This window comes from Schistocerca cancellata, chromosome 5, assembly GCF_023864275.1.
Source record: "Schistocerca cancellata isolate TAMUIC-IGC-003103 chromosome 5, iqSchCanc2.1, whole genome shotgun sequence".
Lineage (NCBI taxonomy): Eukaryota > Metazoa > Arthropoda > Insecta > Orthoptera > Acrididae > Schistocerca > Schistocerca cancellata.
The window spans coordinates 43,330,284-43,347,647 of NC_064630.1; the positions used below are offsets into that span (position 1 = coordinate 43,330,284).

The 17,364-nt window shown below is 43.2% G+C and overlaps 1 protein-coding gene and 1 non-coding gene across 2 annotated transcripts in view; one reads left to right on the forward strand and one right to left on the reverse strand.

Moving 5' to 3' along the window:
* Positions 1–3,695: 3,695 nt before the first annotated feature.
* Positions 3,696–17,364, reverse strand: part of LOC126188358 (uncharacterized) — a 59,397-nt gene continuing 45,728 nt past the window's right edge. Inside the window, exon 2 of the mRNA XM_049929957.1 lies at positions 3,696–3,826. Coding sequence (XP_049785914.1) covers positions 3,696–3,826 — 131 coding nt within the window. The remainder of the gene's footprint in view (positions 3,827–17,364) is intronic.
* On the forward strand, positions 16,404–16,478 carry Trnal-caa (transfer RNA leucine (anticodon CAA)). The gene has a single exon. It is a non-coding gene; the product is annotated as a tRNA-Leu (tRNA).

Consider the following 17,364-nt stretch of genomic DNA (forward strand, 5'->3'; position numbering starts at 1 on the left):
TATCAACCCTATCTGGTATGGATCCCACACCGGTGAGCAGTATTCAAGCACTAGGCGAACAAGTAACCTATTTCCTTTGATTTCGGATTGTATTTCCTTAGGATTCTTCCAATGAAACTCAGTCTGGCATCTGCTTTACCGACGATTAATTTTATATCATTTCAAATCACTCCTAATGCCTAATAACAGATAATTTACGGAATTAACTGCTTCCAGTTGCTGGCCTGGTATATTGTAGCTAAATTATAAAGGATCTTTCTTTCTATGTATTCGCAGCACATTACACTTGTCTACATTGAGATTGAATTGCCATTCCCTGCACCATGCGTCAATTCGCTGCAGATCCTCCTGCATTTCAGTACAATTTTCCATTGTTACAACCCCTCGATACACCACAGCATCATCTGCAAAAAGCCTCAGTCAACTTCCGATGTCATCTACAAGGTCATTTATGTATATTGTGAACAGCAACGGTCCTATGACACTCCCCTGCGGCACACCTGAAATCACTCTTACTTCGGAAGACTTCTCTCCATTGAGAATGACATGCTGCGTTCTGTTATCTAGGAACTCTTCAATCCAATCACACAATTGGTCTGATAGTCCGTATGCCTTTACTTTGCTCATTAAACGACTGTGGGGAACTGTATCGCACGCTTTGCGGAAGTCAAGAAACACGGGTTTCACACGACCGTCTTTTTCGAAACCCGTGCTGATTCCTACAGAGTAGATTTCTAGTCTCCAGAAAAGTTATTATACTCGAACATAATACGTATTCCAAAATTCTACAACTGATCGACGTTAGAGATATAGGTCTATAGTTCTGCTCATCTATTCGACGTCCCTTCTTGAAAACGGGGATGACCTGAGCCCTTTTCCAATCCTTTGGATCGCTACGCTCTTCTAGAAACCTACGGTACACCGCTGCAAGAAGGGGGGCAAGTTTCTTCGCGTACTCTGTGTAAAATCGAACTGGTATCCCATCAGGTCCAGCGGCCTTTCCTCTTTTGAGCGATTTTAATTGTTTCTCTATCCCTCTGTCGTCTATTTCGATATCTAGCATTTTGTCATCTGTGCGACAATCTAGAGAAGGAACTACAGTGCAGTCTTCCTCTTCTAGAAACCTACGGTACACCGCTGCAAGAAGGGGGGCAAGTTTCTTCCCGTACTCTGTGTAAAATCGAACTGGTATCCCATCAGGTCCAGCGGCCTTTCCTCTTTTGAGCGATTTTAATTGTTTCTCTATCCCTCTGTCGTCTATTTCGATATCTAGCATTTTGTCATCTGTGCGACAATCTAGAGAAGGAACTACAGTGCAGTCTTCCTCTTCTAGAAACCTACGGTACACCGCTGCAAGAAGGGGGGCAAGTTTCTTCCCGTACTCTGTGTAAAATCGAACTGGTATCCCATCAGGTCCAGCGGCCTTTCCTCTTTTGAGCGATTTTAATTGTTTCTCTATCCCTCTGTCGTCTATTTCGATATCTAGCATTTTGTCATCTGTGCGACAATCTAGAGAAGGAACTACAGTGCAGTCTTCCTCTTCTAGAAACCTACGGTACACCGCTGCAAGAAGGGGGGCAAGTTTCTTCCCGTACTCTGTGTAAAATCGAACTGGTATCCCATCAGGTCCAGCGGCCTTTCCTCTTTTGAGCGATTTTAATTGTTTCTCTATCCCTCTGTCGTCTATTTCGATATCTAGCATTTTGTCATCTGTGCGACAATCTAGAGAAGGAACTACAGTGCAGTCTTCCTCTGTGAAACAGCTTTGGTTATCAGTCCCCTAGAACTTAGAACTACTTAAACCTAACTAACCTAAGGACATCACACAACACCCAGTCATCACGAGGCAGAGAAAATCGCCAGACATTTAGTATTTCGGCCTTTAGTCTGTCATCCTCTGTTTCAGTACCATATTGGTCACAGAGTGTCGGGACATTTTGTTTTGATCCACCTACCGCTTTGACATAAGACCAATATTTATTAGGATTTTCTGCCAAGTCAGTACATAGAACTTTACTTTCGAATTCATTGAACGCCTCTCGCATAGCCATCCTCACACTACATTTCGCTTCGCGTAATTTTTGTTTGTCTGCAAGGCTTTGGCTATGTTTATGCTTGCTGTGAAGTTCCCTTTGTTTCCGCAGCAGTTTTCTAACTCGGTTGATGTACCACGGTGGCTCTTTTCCATCTCTTACGATCTTGCTTGGCACATACTCATCTAACGCATATTGTACGATGGATTTGAACTTTGTCCACTGATCCTCAACACTATCTGTACTTGAGACAAAACTTTTGTGTTGAGCCGTCAGGTTCTCTGTAATCTGCTTTTTGTCTCTTTTGCTAAACAGCAAAATCTTCCTACCTTTTTTAATATTTCTATTTACGGCTGAAATCATCGATGCAGTAACCGCTTTATGATCGCTGATTCCCTGTTCTGCGTTAACTGTTTCAAATAGTTCGGGTCTGTTTGTCACCAGAAGGTCTAATATTTTATCGCCACGAGTCGCCTTGTTCTGCGTTAACTGTTTGAAATAGTTCGGGTCTGTTTGTCACCAGAAGGTCTAATATGTTATCGACACGAGTCGGTTCTCTGTTTAACTGCTCAAGGTAGTTTTCAGATAAAGCACTTTAAAAAAATTCACTGGATTCTTTGTCCCTGCCAGCCGTTATGAACGTTTGAGTCTCCCAGTCTATATCCGGCAAATGAAAATCTCCACCCAGAACTGTAACATGGTGGGGAAATCATACGGTAAAGGATCCTTCTTTCTATGTATTCGCAATACATTACATTTGTCTATGTTAAGGGTCAGTTGCGACTCCCTGCACCAAGTGCCTATCCGCTGCAGATCTTCCTGCATTTCTGTACAATTTTCTAATGCTGCATCTTCTCTGTATACTACAGCATTATCGGCGAAAAGCCGCATGGAACTTCCGACACTATCTACTAGGTCAAGGAGGTGTTCCCTGTCACCTTTAATACATTCGTCACTAACATCTACTCAGGACATCCAATCTCAAAAGTAACTCACGCTGATGACTGTTGCAAGTGCGTATTTAAAGCAAAGCTGGTTTGCATCCTCACAGTGTCGCTACTGGCGCGACTCTTACGCGACTGGAGAGAAATTTGAACTGACGTCATTTTTCAGATGTACAAACATGCTTACCAACTTTTGTTTATGCGACACAACCCTTTATTGGTGTTCCCATCATTTTTTTCCATCATCGTGTAAAACCAAGGCGTATACGCTACGACTGGATTAGCATTTAAATGCAGAGCCTCTCCCCGTCTTCCCACCCGTCATGCCTCAGACAGTGTGGTGCAGTGGTGAGGGAAGCGTGCAGACGAGCTGAGCTCTCGTGCCAGACCACGGCTCGCGAGCCGAATTCTTAGCCCCACCTGTTCTACGCTGTCAACATCGTCTTAATTTCTGAACGTAGCTTCCTGCTTTCTTTCCGCAGGTTGCTCTGGATTTGGTTCCTTTCTCACTCGCGAGGAATTGCGGCGACTGTTAGGTGGGTATCTGTAGCGGCCCCGTAACTGCGGCGCTGTCGGCGGCAGCCCGCGGGCGTAATCTGTTGCATTCAGGATTAGGCGACCGGAGGCGCGCTTATCGGCAAAAGGAATCTGGTTTGTATTCCGTGGCGGGCCGCGCCGCGTCGGCGGCAGCAGCAGCAGCGTGGCTGGTGCGGGCATGTCAGCCGCGGGCTGTGGGGGCGGCAGGGGTGGTGATGGCAGGGGGGCAGGGGGGCAAGGGGGCAGGGGGGTAGGAGGCCAAGGGGTGGGACGGGGGGGCGGGGAAGCGGGGGGCCGGGGGCGCGGGGCGACCTGACGCGAATCGCATTACCGCCGCGACGCCCGCCTTTCACCGGCCGTGGCACTGATTCTTGCCAGAACACCATCGAACGGCGGTGGCACGTGTATTTCTCCTCTGCATACCGGACTTACAAGTACGCAGAGACTTAGCGCCCTACAACTACACTACTGGCCATTAAAATTGCTACACCAAGAAGAAACGCAGATGATAAACGGGTATTCATTGGAAAAATATATTATACTAGAACTGACATGTGATTACATTTTCACGCAATTTTGGTGCATAGATCCTGAGTAATCAGTACCCAGAACAACCACTTCAGGCCGTAATAACGGCCTTGATACGCCTGGGCATTGAGTCAAACAGAGCTTGAATGGCGTCTACAGGTACAGCTGCCCATGCAGTTTCAACACGATACCACAGTTCATCAGGAGTAGTGACTTGCTCATTGTTACGAGCCAGTTGCTCGGCCACCATCGACCAGACGTTTTCAATTGGTGAGAGATCTGGAGAATGTGCTGGCCAGGGCAGCAGTCGAACATTTTCTGTATCCAGAAAGGCCCGTACAGGACCTGCAACGTGCGGTCGTGCGTTATCCTACTGAAATGTAGGGTTTCGCAGGGATCGAATGAAGGGTAGAGCCACGTGTCGTAACACACCTGAAATGTTGCGTCCACTGTTCAAAGTGCCCTCAATGCGAACAAGAGGTGACCGAGACATGTAACCAATGGCACCCCATACCGTAACGCCGGGTGATACGCCAGTATGGCGATGACGAATACACGCTTCCAATGTGCGTTCACCACGATGTTTCCAAACACGGATGTGACCATCATGATGCTGTAAACAGAACCTGGATTCATCCGAAAAAATGACGTTTTGCAATTCGTGCACCCAGGTTCGTCGTCGAGTACACCATCGCAGGCGCTCCTGTCTGTGATGCAGCGTCAAGGGTAGCCACAGCCGTGGTCTCCGAGCTGATAGTCCATACTGCTGCAAACGTCGTCGAACTGTTCGTGTAGATGGTTGTTGTCTTGCAAACGTACCCATCTGTTGACTCAGGGATGAAGACGTGGCTGCACGATCCGTTACAGCCATGCGGATAAGATGCCTGTCATCTCGACTGCTAATGATACGAGGCCGTTGGGATCCAACACGGCGTTCCGTACTACCCTCCTGAACCCACCGATTCCATATTCTGCTAACAGTAATTGGATCTCGACCAACACGAGCAGCAATGTCGCGATACGATGAACCGCAATCGAGATAGGCTACAATCCGACCTTTATCAAAGTCGGAAACGTGATGGTACGCATTTGTCTTTACACGAGGCATCACAACAACGTTTCACCAGGCAACGCTGGTCAACTACTGTTTGTGTATGAGAAATCGGTTGGAAACTTTCCTCATGTCAGCACGTTGTAGGTGTCGCCACCGGCGCCAACCTTGTGTGAATGCTGTGAAAAGCTAATTATTTGCATATCACAGCATCTTATTCCTGTCAGGTAAATTTCCCGTGTGTAGCACGTCTTCTTCGTGGTGTAGCAATTTCAATGGCCAGTAGTGTATATAATCACGCTGAAAGGTCTCTGTTGGATTCCTTTCATGTTTAATTTCTTAAATCTGTTGACATTTATGGAATAAATTCCTCTTCTAAATGTACTGTGGCGTTTCTGACTATCTGGGAGGAGACTGAGCAATGGAACGTGTTACTTTTACACATAAACAAGAACGATCTGTCACACTACTACACTTTAAAGCACAGTTTATATGTAATTCTTATATGTAATTCATGTCACACAGTCTCATACGGAACCTACATCCGCTTTCTTTTATATACTGTATATGATAAGATACTGTCATCCCCCTTCCCTTTTGTGTGAGAGGATGAATGAGCATATGTATTTCTAGTTGCATGCTTGAGGGTAGCAGACAAGGCTGTCTGCTAGAGAACAGTAGGACCAACGTCGGAACAGGTAGCTACGCTTCCTAAAAGCAAAGAGGTTTCTATCCTTAGTATGGTCCTGTCCGTCCGTTGTCATGTTGGTATAGGAAGCTGCCCCTCTGGCCACTTCCGTTGGTCTTTGTGAGCCACCATCGGGAAGCACGCTCGGCAGTAGGGCAGTTGCAGGGTGGCCGTGGCGAGCGTCTGAAGTGGTAAGATCTCCGGCTAAGCGCGTGTCTGTTAAGTCCGTAGGACAATGGATTTCTTAAGTTCAGCCTAACTGAAAATTTAATCACTTTTATTTCGGGTTTAGGTCTAAAATATCCGATGTTATCTTAAATTGCAGCGCAGTGTAATTATCGTGTGAAGTTCAGATTATTTTTCGGTAGTTGCTTTGTTATTACTTTGTGAGTAAAGTGGAACCACGTGTTGATCAGTAACTCTAACTAAGTTCATCAATCTTAAATCCGAATGTGCGTGAGATTATAACGTCTCGTCTTGAGAATATTTTTTTAATATAGCAACTTTTCTTTATGCTTTTCTTTATGTTCAACCCACGCGGGGTGTACTTTGCGAGACCAGTACCACGTGCTTATATAACTGTTTGACCCATCAGGTTAATAGTAAGACGTTAGTAACCAGTTCAAGGTTTTTCTTTTGTCAATTGCTTTTCGATCTAATGTATTTTAATTATCAAAATTATTGTGGAGTTGTACGCTTTGTGTAAACCAAGTTGACCACGTGGAGCATGTGGTGTAATCATCAAAGTAGCCCTCAGCTATTCTTTTTGCGGAGACTTCACAAAGAGTTAATATGAATTTAGTATACCAGTGTGTGGTAATTACATGACGGACAGGATTGTGGTATGAACGTAATTTCTTTGGGTAAAAGCTGAATCTGTTGGTTGTGGTTAATTTCTTCTTGCTTATGTTTCAATGTTCTTCGTGTGTTATTTTATGAATGCAGTTTGTATGCAGTCTCCCAATCTTGGCTCCATATTTTATGTGTTCCGTAAGATTACAATCTCACATTTTTTCAATCGTAAATAAGGCACCAGCTCAGTTATAACTCACGTATAATATGCTAAAATTTCAATGAACAATCTTAAAATAAATTTCCAAATATATTCTGATTTCTTTCTTTTTATTTAAATTCTCCTTTTTTATATATATATTACCGGTTTTGTATGACTATTAAAAGATCATCATTAATGTTAGTCTGCTTGGTAAACCTAGACTAAATATCTGATGAGACAGTTGCCCAGTAATCCACGGTTAACGTCCCCAGTCAGATCACGGCTTTTAACCCAGCTTTTATTGTCTATTAGCACCGATTCCAGCATACAAAATTAAAGTTACAATATTACACATGGCGACCCTGTTATGTGATTCCGCTAGACTCTGGAATCTCTGAAATGTTAGATTGCGAGCGTGTTATAATCTTAATTTTTTTTCCCTACAGCGCTCAAACAACTTCTGCGTTGTTTCCGAGCCGAGTTTCAAAAGATTCACGGCGTTGTTGATCGGCGTTGCGTTGTTTGTCTTGTTTTGTTTTTTATATTTGTGTGTTTTATATGTCTGTGTTTTTTATTCTCGCTTGGAAATTCCACTGTTTCGATCAAAGATAAAAATTTGTTTTGCGTGTGAAAAAGTGTGTACTAGGTTGGGTATCTTTCGTGTGACTGTCGTAATTTTTGGGGGACACATTTATTGTGATTAGTGTGTTGCGTACTGAGTATAAATTGCACTAATGCAAACACGTAACCAAGCTAAAAGTAAGCGGTCCAACAACGTAAGCAACATGGACCAAGGGGATAATTTGATTTCCAATATTAACGCGTCGGGCGGTTCCGAAAATGCAATGGGGAATACTTCAGACGAAATGCAAAACAGCACGAACGGGCTCACAGCAGAGCCAGAAATTAATTTGCCTCCAACTAACCAAATTGATTTAGCAGAACTCATGAAAGCCTTATTGCAACAAAATAAAGAAAACACAGAAAAATCGATCCGAGAGCTAGGCGAACAAATGACGCAGAAATCGGAAAAATCGATCCGCGAGCTAGGCGAACAAATAGACGAAAAACTAATCCATCAGACAAATAAAGTCGACAAGTCGATGCAGAGAGTGTTCGATGATATCTCACAAAGAATAAACAATCTGCCAAGTGAGATAAAAAGTGATATTATGAAAGAATTAGGCCGTACATTTGAACAAATCGATGATCGTCTGCAAGCTTTAGAACAGAGCAAGCGGAGGGGCGATACCGAATCTAAAGAAAGCGAAGAACGGCTACTTAGGAATTTCCAAGAGCTGAGGGAAGAATGCCAAAGGGAACACCAGCAGGTAATCTCGAGGGTTCAAGAGGCGGAAACGCATTGTCCCACGTCCGTTAGCAACACAATAGCGGACAACAGTTTAGCGATCCACGCGTTGGAACAGCAAATTGAACAATTGAAGCAGACTGGGGCGGAGGACAAGAGACAAATTGATGATAAGATTGCGGCATTAGCGGACACTGTAGGCAAGATGAAGCTGACGGAAAGCGAGAACAATACTACACCGGTAGCGGCCGCAGAGACCGAAGAAGTGCGTTCGCTTCTTAGATTTCAGAAGGGACAGTTTGAAGTGAACAGACAACACAAAGCTGTAACAGGCGAATTACAAGAACGCGTGGCGCATCTGGAAAACCGCATGGCGTGTGATTCCGAACTCGCCAATAGCACTAAAAATAGCCGTACGAACAGTGCAGAGAGGGACTCCGGCCACGAGGGAGATTTTGACGACAGGGAAGAATGTAATTTAAGGGGCAGACATGAGAGAAAGAGAAACAGAAACATTCAAGGGCCTCGCCAGGAGGAAATGCGGGGATTTGATTTCAAACATTTCCTTACGGTAAGAAAGTTTGAGATATTCCGAAATTCGCAAAAAGGAATACATCCACGTGCATGGCTCGAGCAATTTGAGTTTTGTCTTCCCCCCGACTGGGCAAGTTCACATAAGATAGAATATATGTGTGGCTATTTGGAAGGCGAACCGGCGATTCGCATGAGGTCGGCAGCGCGTCACTGCAACTCCACTCGGGAGTTTCGACAAGCCTTTCTGTCCGCCTATTGGTCGGAAGCGGCACAAGATAGGGTCAAACATGGCATAATTATGCTGCCAAATTTGAACCAGTCTGGTTTCGGCAGCCCTGCACGCCTATTCGACCACATGCTGCAGGCAAATCAATTCCTATACGACCCATACGGGCCTGCGGAACTAATTAGGATATGCATCACCAAATTGCCGATGCACTTGCGGCACGTCATTCTTGCGGGACGATGCAAAGAGGACGTGGAAACGTTTAAGACGCTTCTCCAAGAGTTGGAATACAATACAGGAGAATGCCCGCCTAATCAGGCACAAAGTTATTACGGGGCACAGCAGCGCGACCGCAGTCGTGGCCGTATTACTAATCAACGGCGTGACTGGTCGTCGCGACGCGAACGGAACAACAATCGGGACAGGCCGTATAGAAACTGGGGTAACAGTCGCGAACACAGGTGGAACAACGGAAATGATCGAGGACGTGGACAGAATCGTGAACGGAACAATAATCGGGACAGGCCATATAGAAACTGGGGTGACAGTCGCGAACACAGGTGGAACAACAGAAATGATCGAGGACGTAGACAAGATCGTGAACGCTACAGGTACGGCAACCAGAATCGACACTATGATGAATACAGTGGGAATAGGACTGTAGGCGGAGCACCTCATGATATCGAAATTCGGCCGGCCAACCCTAGAAATAATCCGGCAAATGGAAATGAACGAAACCGGCAATGACAAACGATCAGCGCAGAAGGCGCCCAATCGGAACAAATGAGCGACATGGCAAATGACTAGAAAGGACAGTGAGAAGTAGAGAGGACGATGAGGAGAAAGAATTGATTAGTTTAAATTTGTGACGAATGCATTTTGAATAATATGTTGGTAAAAAATTAATGATAAAGATGTTTCTGTGTGATGTATTGAAGTGATGTTTTAATTTTTTTCTCTCCTTGTGCAATTAGGATTTAGTTTGATTCAAACGTGAAGATAAAAGGTTTCTTTGTGAACGAGTAAAATGCTGTTTATGTTTTTTTTGTGTGTAAATTGAAAAGAGTCGCTCCTGAGGAAAGCAAGATCGTTGCTGAATTAGTGCATAAACTCAGGGGAATATCCGATCTGTGGGTATTATGGGTCTGGCAAACCCAGGTCCCCAGCTGTTAGTAGCCTTGTTTCCGATTTTCTGCTTTCAGTGCTACTATCTATCTATTACTATTCTATATCTGTCAGTATAAATGAGGATCTCTTACTATAGTATGCGTGCTGTATGAATATTTTAAGATAGGAGAACTCTGAGAAAGGAATGAGTAAGTTTGGAATCTTGAAAACAGGATGCGATAATACGATTGTTGAACCATTTGCTTCCAATATGCGATGATATGTTAATATTGATGATATATGTCTTTTTTGTTCTTTATAGCCGAGTACGTAAAGTGCTGTCTGTGGATTTCGTAAGTATATTGATTCCCTTCAAGGTGAAAGAAGAATTGTGGTTTGTGTAATTTACGTGGCTCTGAAATATTATTGTGGTAGTCAAATACGAGCAGCTTTTCAGCAAATGGAGAATGGAACGGAAATATGGATCCTTTTTGTAGTTTTGATTGATGTTGAGCCAAAGCCAAAAAAAATTATTCTGCGTTAATACTTGTCCTAGATAAGCGACGTTTATGTGTTTTGCTGATGCTGTGAGCATTACAGCTTACTGTTTTCGCTGGTGCGGGATGCACTGCAGCCTATATGATTTGTACTGAGGATATTTCCCTCTTGAAGGTAGAGGATGATTAAATAATTTTGATTATGGGAACGAAGGAAAGCTTGGTTTAAGGTAATAAGGATAAAGCAAAACATTTGTCATTTAAACTACAGGAGGATTCGGATCTTTTGTGTCTGTTGTAAGTTCAATATGTTAAGATGATACTGTTTTACAGAATAGAGGTGACCACAATTTTGCCATTCATGAGAAATGAATCCAGAATAACCACCACAGGCGAAATAACTGATTTGGAAGCGAAAGGTAACGTAAAGAAGGAACGAAATCGCAGCAAAATGGGTAATAAAATGTAATATAACCTGTATAATGCAAATATTTTTAACCTTCTCAGAGTCATCTGCGTGATTAATTGTTGTGATAACGTAATTTTAGGTGAAATTTTCTTACTGTTTTATGTGTGAATATATGAGTATGATAAATGTATAATTGCGAGTCTCTTTTCAGGTGTGCGAACTGATATAAATGTTTTGGCGTGTAAATAACCATTGTTCTTTTTAATGTGTGTGTTTAAGGAAAGTTCTCCATATTTATCATGTGACAAGACGTATGCTGCGAGCGTCAAGAAGAGGACGAATTAAAACAATGTTGTAGTGGTATATACACGGTGTTGAAATAGCATTGAAGTAGCTTATTGGGTTAACTAGTAGTGGATAGAAGTAGAATATTGAGTAATGCATGTATATGGGTAGGTAGTTTGTAGAATAGACAACAGGTGTGCATGTATGTGTGTGTAAATAACATGTGAACCCTATTCTGTTCTGACCTATACTTGCACAAGGCATAATCCTATTCATTTTAGTGAATTAATAAATAGATTTGATTTATTAAAACGTAAGTGAACCACATTAGTGATGTGGATTTAAATATTATATTGTCAGTTCATTTAAATTTTTATTTTTATACTGTCAAGTCATTTCACTTTTATTTTTTTTACATTGTCAAGTCATTTAAATTTTATTTTATATTGTCGATTCATCTAATTTTTTTATTTAAAAAAAATATTAAGTCTCACTTTGTTCTTAAAAATTGTGAAAGACAATACTAAGTGGTATTATATATGACATTGTGTAATCACATAAGGATGATGAAAAATTTCTGTGAATGCAGTTGAGAACGTGAAAGCGAACCGGCAAAACTCTGAAGAGACAGCGGGAGCAGCCGGACTAGTTGTAAACTGGCGGGTTTCCCAGCAGGACACGCTGTCAAGCGGGCCACTTCGGGAGCGCGGCCGACAACAAAAGAAGGTATGCGGCAAACACTTTCCCTTGTACCTGGAGCTAATGGGCGGCCGCTCCGGGCGACCCTTCCTCGAGGCGATGACCTGAGATGGGCGAGCGGTCCACCGCGCGGAAATCCATCTGCTGGCAACGCACCACACGCACGCGACCGTGACGAGACGGCCGCGGTGAAACAACACAAGGGGCGTGGAGCCTTTTGACAGGTACTGCCCAGAGAAACTTGCAGACGTCAACGACGCCTATCGACATTTCCTGATGGATGCCTACTGTCAAGCGACAGTAAATCGTGGTTCGATGTTCTCTGGTCGCTAAGGGTGGCACAAAAGAAGAGCCATTAAGTGTCATCCTTGCCCAGGAATATCAAACCGGCGAGCCAATTGAGGATAACCCAAGAATGTAACAACACAAAGGGCGTGGAGCCTTTTGACACATACTGTCCAGAGTAACTGGCAGACTTCAATGACGCCTATCAACATCTCCTGACGGATGCTCACTGTCAAGCGACAGTAAATCATGGTTCGATGTTCTCTGGTCGCTAAGGGTGGCACAAAAGAAGAGCCATTAAGTGTCATCCTTGCCCAGGAATATCAACGTGGCGTGTCAAACGAGGATACCGCACGAATTTGACAACACAAACATGGAACCAAATCGAGATGACGTGACACGGGAGAAACTTCATGAGAGGGCAGAGACGGCGGGATCGCACGCAACAGATGGACAAAAAAATCCCTACTGACAGCTGCGGCGATGAACACCCCCTCTTTCCCCTATATTGTGCCTCGGAACAGTGGAAGTACTGAGTGTGTCAGTGAACAGTGATTAGACGGTTCTTAGTCCAGTGCATATACGTGTGTTTCTGGCAGAGAAACTATGACTCGTGTGTTTTGCAGGAGTTCGATTTATTGGTGTTTATTAGACTGACTCTTGTATTTTGCAGGTGTTTTATTTATAGGTGTTTTTTTTTGTTTTAGATGTTGACTATTGTATTGTTTTATTTATCAATGTTTGTTTTTGTGTGATGCATTAGATTTGTGATATTTTGTTTCGTAAATTCATTGCTGTGGCATTGCTTCGTTTATCAGTCAGATAGCTTTTTATTCTCATTGAACTGTGATCGATTAGCCTTTGCATGGGGCATATTTACTGTGAGGAACCCCTTAAGGGTAACAATCACATAATTATTGTAGTTTCAGTATAATGACAGTGCTCATTGTTTGCTAGCTAATTGAAATATAGTAGAGTGATTAAATGAGTGCCACATAGTTATTTTAATTCTACAAATTATTAGTTTTATACGATATAGAAATTTTTTGCGATAACCACTTTGTAAAACATGTTTTTTCTCTTATCATTTTGTTGCTTTTACAGATTGTGCATTGTTATGTTCTGCTTTTTAATACCGATGTTATTTGATGTTCTTTTTTTTATTGCTGTGGCACCTTTGCTATTTTCATAAATTTTGCTTGTTAATAAACAGTCATAAATTTTCCTGTGATCAGTTGGCTCTTGCAATGAGCAAATACTGGTGAATTCCATAAGGGTAACAACCAGAAATTGTTTTCATATTAATGACACAGGAACCATTGTTTTTACTTGCTGACCAAATTAGGTCTACACTACCTTTTAAATAGGTGTCACAGATTGTGTTTTTTTTTTCTGTTTGAAATTGGTAGATTCTAGTGATGTGTTGAAATTATTGTGTTTTAGCAAGTAGCTGGTGTCCTTTTGCCTTTTCTTTTACACTTTTGGTTTAAGTAGGGTGTGAGAAGCCTGCTTGGGAATGTCCTAGCATGGCCAGAAAATTCCCTGCACAGTCTTTTCCCGGAGCGTTGGGGTTATGAAAGGTCTCTGTTGAATTCCTTTCATGTTTAATTTCTTAAATCTGTTGACATTTATGGAATAAATTCCTCTTCTAAATGTACTGTGGCGTTTCTGACTATCTGGGAGGAGACTGAGCAGTGGAACGTGTTACTTTTACACATAAACAAGAACGATCTGTCACACTACTACACTTTAAAGCACAGTTTATATGTAATTCTTATATGTAATTCATGTCACACAGTCTCATACGGAACCTACATCCGCTTTCTTTTATATACTGTATATGATAAGATACTGTCATCCCCCTTCCCTTTTGTGTGAGAGGATGAATGAGCATATGTATTTCTAGTTGCATGCTTGAGGGTAGCAGACAAGGCTGTCTGCTAGAGAACAGTAGGACCAACGTCGGAACAGGTAGCTACGCTTCCTAAAAGCATAGAGGTTTCTATCCTTAGTATGGTCCTGTCCGTCCATTGTCATGTTGGTATAGGAAGCTGCCCCTCTGGCCACTTCCGTTGGTCTTTGTGAGCCACCATCGGGAAGCACGCTCGGCAGTAGGGCAGTTGCAGGGTGGCCGTGGCGAGCGTCTGAAGTGGTAAGATCTCCGGCTAAGCGCGTGTCTGTTAAGTCCGTAGGACAATGGATTTCTTAAGTTCAGCCTAACTGAAAATTTAATCACTTTTATTTCGGGTTTAGGTCTAAAATATCCGATGTTATCTTAAATTGCAGCGCAGTGTAATTATCGTGTGAAGTTCAGATTATTTTTCGGTAGTTGCTTTGTTATTACTTTGTGAGTAAAGTGGAACCACGTGTTGATCAGTAACTCTAACTAAGTTCATCAATCTTAAATCCGAATGTGCGTGAGATTATAACGTCTCGTCTTGAGAATATTTTTTTAATATAGCAACTTTTCTTTATGCTTTTCTTTATGTTCAACCCACGCGGGGTGTACTTTGCGAGACCAGTACCACGTGCTTATATAACTGTTTGACCCATCAGGTTAATAGTAAGACGTTAGTAACCAGTTCAAGGTTTTTCTTTTGTCAATTGCTTTTCGATCTAATGTATTTTAATTATCAAAATTATTGTGGAGTTGTACGCTTTGTGTAAACCAAGTTGACCACGTGGAGCATGTGGTGTAATCATCAAAGTAGCCCTCAGCTATTCTTTTTGCGGAGACTTCACAAAGAGTTAATATGAATTTAGTATACCAGTGTGTGGTAATTACATGACGGACAGGATTGTGGTATGAACGTAATTTCTTTGGGTAAAAGCTGAATCTGTTGGTTGTGGTTAATTTCTTCTTGCTTATGTTTCAATGTTCTTCGTGTGTTATTTTATGAATGCAGTTTGTATGCAGTCTCCCAATCTTGGCTCCATATTTTATGTGTTCCGTAAGATTACAATCTCACATTTTTTCAATCGTAAATAAGGCACCAGCTCAGTTATAACTCACGTATAATATGCTAAAATTTCAATGAACAATCTTAAAATAAATTTCCAAATATATTCTGATTTCTTTCTTTTTATTTAAATTCTCCTTTTTTATATATATATTACCGGTTTTGTATGACTATTAAAAGATCATCATTAATGTTAGTCTGCTTGGTAAACCTAGACTAAATATCTGATGAGACAGTTGCCCAGTAATCCACGGTTAACGTCCCCAGACAGATCACGGCTTTTAACCCAGCTTTTATTGTCTATTAGCACCGATTCCAGCATACAAAATTAAAGTTACAATATTACAACGCTTACAGTCAGTCAGCTACTACAGGGATTGGCAATAAGAGATTCCGTTGTTTGGAGAGACCGCTGTGTGAGTCGTGACCGGAATACTGATGTGGAAGGGTATCGATCGATAGTAGCGTACGTGCAGTTTTCAGTAGGTAAAGTGGCTTGCTTAAATGAGCATCGTGCTTTTGTTGTGGTGAAATAGACTGATGTGACCAGATTCATGCGATAGCTATACGCACATATACGAGGGCTGGAACTTTAATAGTGGCAACTATTTATTTACAGCTCGTACAAAACAGATACGTGTTTCAAAGTTTTACTGACATTCAAAGTAGTCAAATGGCTCTAAGCACTATAGGACTTGAAACTTCCTGGCAGATTAAAACTGTGTGCCCGACCGATACTCGAACTCGGGACCTTTGCCTTTCGCGGGCAAGTGCTCTACCATCTGAGCTACCGAAGCACGACTCACGCCCGGTACTCACAGCTTTACTTCTGCCAGTACCTCGTCTCCTACCTTCCAAACTTTACAGAAGCTCTCCTGCGAACCTTGCAGAACTAGCACTCCTGAAAGAAAGGATATTGCGGAGACATGGCTTAGCCACAGCCTGGGGGATGTTTCCAGAATGAGATTTTCACTCTGCAGCGGAGTGTGCGCTGATATGAAACTTCCTGGCAGATTAAAACTGTGTGCTCAGTTGGTAGAGCACTTGCCCGCGAAAGGCAAACGTCCCGAGTTCGAGTCTCGGTCGGGCACACAGTTTTAATCTGCCAGGAAGTTTCATATCAGCGCACACTCCGCTGCAGAGTGAAAATCTCATTCTGGAAACATCCCCCAGGCTGTGGCTAAGCCATGTCTCCGCAATATCCTTTCTTTCAGGAGTGCTAGTTCTGCAAGGTTCGCAGGAGAGCTTCTGTAAAGTTTGGAAGGTAGGAGACGAGGTACTGGCAGAATTAAAGCTGTGAGTACCGGGCGTGAGTCGTGCTTCGGTAGCTCAGTTGGTAGAGCACTTGCCCGCAAAAGGCAAAGGTCCCGAGTTCGAGTCTCGGTCGGGCACACAGTTTTAATCTGCCAGGAAGTTTCATATCAGCGCACACTCCGCTGCAGAGTGAAAATCTCATTCTGGAAACATCCCCCAGGCTGTGGCTAAGCCATGTCTCCGCAATATCCTTTCTTTCAGGAGTGCTAGTTCTGCAAGATTCGCAGGAGAGCTTCTGTAAAGTTTGGAAGGTAGGAGACGAGGTACTGGCAGAATTAAAGCTGTGAGTACCGGGCGTGAGTCGTGCTTCGGTAGCTCAGTTGGTAGAGCACTTGCCCGCGAAAGGCAAAGGTCCCGAGTTCGAGTCTCGGTCGGGCACACAGTTTTAATCTGCCAGGAAGTTTCATATCAGCGCACACTCCGCTGCAGAGTGAAAATCTCATTCTGGAAACATCCCCCAGGCTGTGGCTAAGCCATGTCTCTGCAATATCCTTTCTTTCAGGAGTGCTAGTTCTGCAAGGTTCGCAGGAGAGCTTCTGTAAAGTTTGGAAGGTAGGAGACGAGGTACTGGCAGAATTAAAGCTGTGAGTACCGGGCGTGAGTCGTGCTTCGGTAGCTCAGTTGGTAGAGCACTTGCCCGCGAAAGGCAAAGGTCCCGAGTTCGAGTCTCGGTCGGGCACACAGTTTTAATCTGCCAGGAAGTTTCATATCAGCGCACACTCCGCTGCAGAGTGAAAATCTCATTCTGGAAACATCCCCCAGGCTGTGGCTAAGCCATGTCTCCGCAATATCCTTTCTTTCAGGAGTGCTAGTTCTGCAAGGTTCGCAGGAGAGCTTCTGTAAAGTTTGGAAGGTAGGAGACGAGGTACTGGCAGAATTAAAGCTGTGAGTACCGGGCGTGAGTCGTGCTTCGGTAGCTCAGTTGGTAGAGCACTTGCCCGCGAAAGGCAAAGGTCCCGAGTTC